The sequence below is a fragment of the Sinocyclocheilus anshuiensis genome, unplaced genomic scaffold (assembly GCF_001515605.1).
Source record: "Sinocyclocheilus anshuiensis isolate Anshui unplaced genomic scaffold, SAMN03320099.WGS_v1.1 scaffold351, whole genome shotgun sequence".
NCBI lineage: Eukaryota > Metazoa > Chordata > Actinopteri > Cypriniformes > Cyprinidae > Sinocyclocheilus > Sinocyclocheilus anshuiensis.
Genome location: NW_015552551.1, coordinates 12,324 through 15,453, shown reverse-complemented (window position 1 = coordinate 15,453; position 3,130 = coordinate 12,324). Strand labels below are relative to the sequence as shown.

Below are 3,130 nucleotides of genomic sequence, written 5' to 3'. Positions count from 1 at the left end.
CAATTTTTAATATAACTCCGACTGGATTCGTCTGAAAGAAGAAAGTCATATACACCTAGGATGACTTGAGGGTGAGGGTGAACTAACCCTTTAATGATTGCTATCGGGAATTCGGGATGTGAAGAGACTTTCAACCAGCATAACAAAAAAGATTTCTGAAGACAATCACCTATTGCACCTTTAAAGCAGAATATATCTAGTGTTAAATGTATATTCACTAAAGAAATTTCAATGACTTTTCTAGGCCTAAAAATTCTGTGATATTTCAAAGGAATGTGTTTTCCATGACCATGGAAACCCTGTAATATGCAGAGACAACTACAGTATAAGACATTCATATGTCCCAAAAAAGGTAAACACTGTGGTGCTATCAAAACATTATTCTGTTAGTTTGAACATCCCAACCAGCCTGATAAAGACTTAACTTAATGATTGCTTTCAGGATGTGAAGAGACTTTCAACCAGCATAACAAAAAAGATTTCTGAAGACAATCACCTATTGCACCTTTAAAGCAGAATATATCTAGTGTTAAATGTATATTCACTAAAGAAATTTCAATGACTTTTCTAGGCCTAAAAATTCTGTGATATTTCAAAGGAATGTGTTTTCCATGACCATGGAAACCCTGTAATATGCAGAGACAACTACAGTATAAGACATTCATATGTCCCAAAAAAGGTAAACACTGTGGTGCTATCAAAACATTATTCTGTTAGTTTGAACATCCCAACCAGCCTGATAAAGGGGTGTGTTTGGGAAATCGGAGAGTCATTTTTGCAGTTTCATTCTATGACATTATTAGCAAAGAAACCACACACTACAGCTTTAAGCTGAGCTGAGCCAATATGAGAAATTCCCACAAAGACCAACAGGTCAAAAGTGGAGCGGTCTTCATTAAACTCCTCTCTTTCTCATCATGAGAAGCAGTCAGGTGTACACCACACCCAAACATACTCAAACATCAAACACTGACTGTGCAATTTTTGCCCCAGAGCTTTATGAGCCGTGACGTTAGAGTCATAGTAGCGCAAGAGAGCTATTTATCCTGAAGCGCAGCAACTACATTAAGCGAATGAAAGAGACATACTCAATGATTGCAATGTCCAATGGAGTCCCAGTGTAAACAATGTTGCAACATGAAACGTGACCTTTTCTGAAACCTGCAGAAAAGACCCATTCAGGAAGTAATGGAAGAAGGAAACCATACCGTCCATAGCGCTCTCCCCCTCTCAATGCAGTTCAAGAGGTCATCTGTCATGTTTTGTGAACTTTCAGATTGCTGTATGACATCCCCTTGCTCTTCCTTCACCCCCATAAGACGTTCCCTCCTGTGTTTTGCTGTCCGTCCTCAAAACTGTTCATGTCAGTTTATGTCGTATAGCAGACACTGAGACCGGTACATCGCTGATCAAGGATCAGCATCCGATAAGCCAGCCCATTCTTTCTTCTTATTGTTCTACTGTCCTTGCATCCCACTTGCTCGCTCACTATTCCCCTCCCCTTTTCACATTTGTTCTTTTTTGCCTCTTTCTCTCTCTCTCTCTCTCACGCTGTTTTCAGATCTCCTTCCAAAGGAGTCAGCCACCTCTAACTGCTGCTGCTGCTGCTGCTGTGCCCTGCCCGGCTGGCCCAAACACGAATGCTTCGGCATTGGTTGGAGCAAAGTCACATGGGCTGTTGCTGTCGCCAGGCCCAGGACAGGAGAAACTGAATCAGTACCAGCAAGCTCTTCCTCTTCAGACTCAAAGGGATGATGTTTTAGAGCACATCTGTGAGTGTCTTGAGTGTGTGTGTGTGTGCGTGTGTGAGATCAAGGCTCGGTACTCAAGCTGTCTGAATCCAGCACAGACATAAATCACAGAGCTGCCAGCACACAGTGTTCTCAGCCAGACACCGCAGCATTATCGCAGCCCTGTCTGATAGAAACACACAGGCTCAAATACACTCATGGCTAGCTAGAGGTCATGGGACCATCGCTCTAAAAGGGTTATAAAAGATGGAGGGACGGAGGGGGAGGGGAATTGGGACCTCCTTTGTGTGCATGTTATCACATTTCATAGCCTTTTGGCAGCGACCCAAACAGATTTAAATACACACAGCGGAGTGGAGGACAAGTTAATCATCTTCAAGATGCACAGGAGAAAAAAAAAAGGATGGTGGGGGGTGGGATTCCTCACCTTGACAGAACTGTTGCTGTATGTCTGAATGATGTTCTCGGCTCCTTGTTTCACTTTGAGCTCCATGGTAAGCTGTTTTTTCAAAGTACGGACACGGCTGCCCAAGGGTGATGTGACCTCTTTCCAATGGCATGGATCTGGAGAGGTGGCATCATCTGAGAAAACAAGCGTTTTCATGGATTTCTTTTTATATGAAAACCAAATGAGTCAAAGACAAAATGTTGTTTTTGAAAGAAATTAATACTGTTCTTCTTTTCTTTAATTTCTTCTAATTTAAAGATATCTTCTAAAGACATAATTTTACAAAAAAAAAAGTTATTTGAAATAAATACTGTTCTTTTGAACTTTCTATACATCAAAGAATTCTAAAAAAAAAAGAAGTTTCCACAAAAATATTAAGCAGCACAACTGTTTTCAACACTGAATATTAAGTTTTTTGAGCATATGTAATAATATTTGACAACAATATTATGTTTTTACTCTATTTCTGATTGTTTTGACTATTTTTGATCAAATAAACGCAGCCTTGGTAAGCATATGAGACTACTTTCAAAAACATATCATACCATATATCAAACTTTTGAATGGTAGTGTATATATTTACAAAAAAAAAAACACTCATGTCCTGTACAAGCACATGAGTGATGGAATCTTTAAATCCTTTTTTAAATTGTTTAAAGGGGTCATATGATGCGATTTCAAGTTTTCCTTTCTCTTTGGAGTGTTACAAGCTCTTGGTGCATAAAGAAGATCTGTAAAGTTGCAAAGACTAAAGTCTCAAATCCAAAGAGATATTCTTTATAAAAGTGAAGAGTCAACCACGCCTACCTAAAATGGCTCGTTCTAACACGCCCCCACATATCTACGTCACTATGTGACAATATTAGCATAATGCTGCCCAAATGTGCACGCAAAGAAAGAAGGCATGGTTTCAGGAACAGCAGTCGTGTGG

At 39.8% G+C, this 3,130-nt stretch overlaps 1 protein-coding gene across 1 annotated transcript in view; it reads right to left on the bottom strand.

The window, feature by feature from the left end:
• LOC107664395 (serine/threonine-protein kinase N2-like) overlaps nucleotides 1–2,355 on the bottom strand; it is a 13,303-nt gene extending 10,948 nt beyond the window's left edge. The window contains exon 1 of the mRNA XM_016454951.1: nucleotides 2,179–2,355. Within this exon, the coding sequence (XP_016310437.1) occupies nucleotides 2,179–2,355 (177 nt within the window). The remainder of the gene's footprint in view (nucleotides 1–2,178) is intronic.
• Between the last annotated feature and the right edge of the window lie 775 nt (nucleotides 2,356–3,130).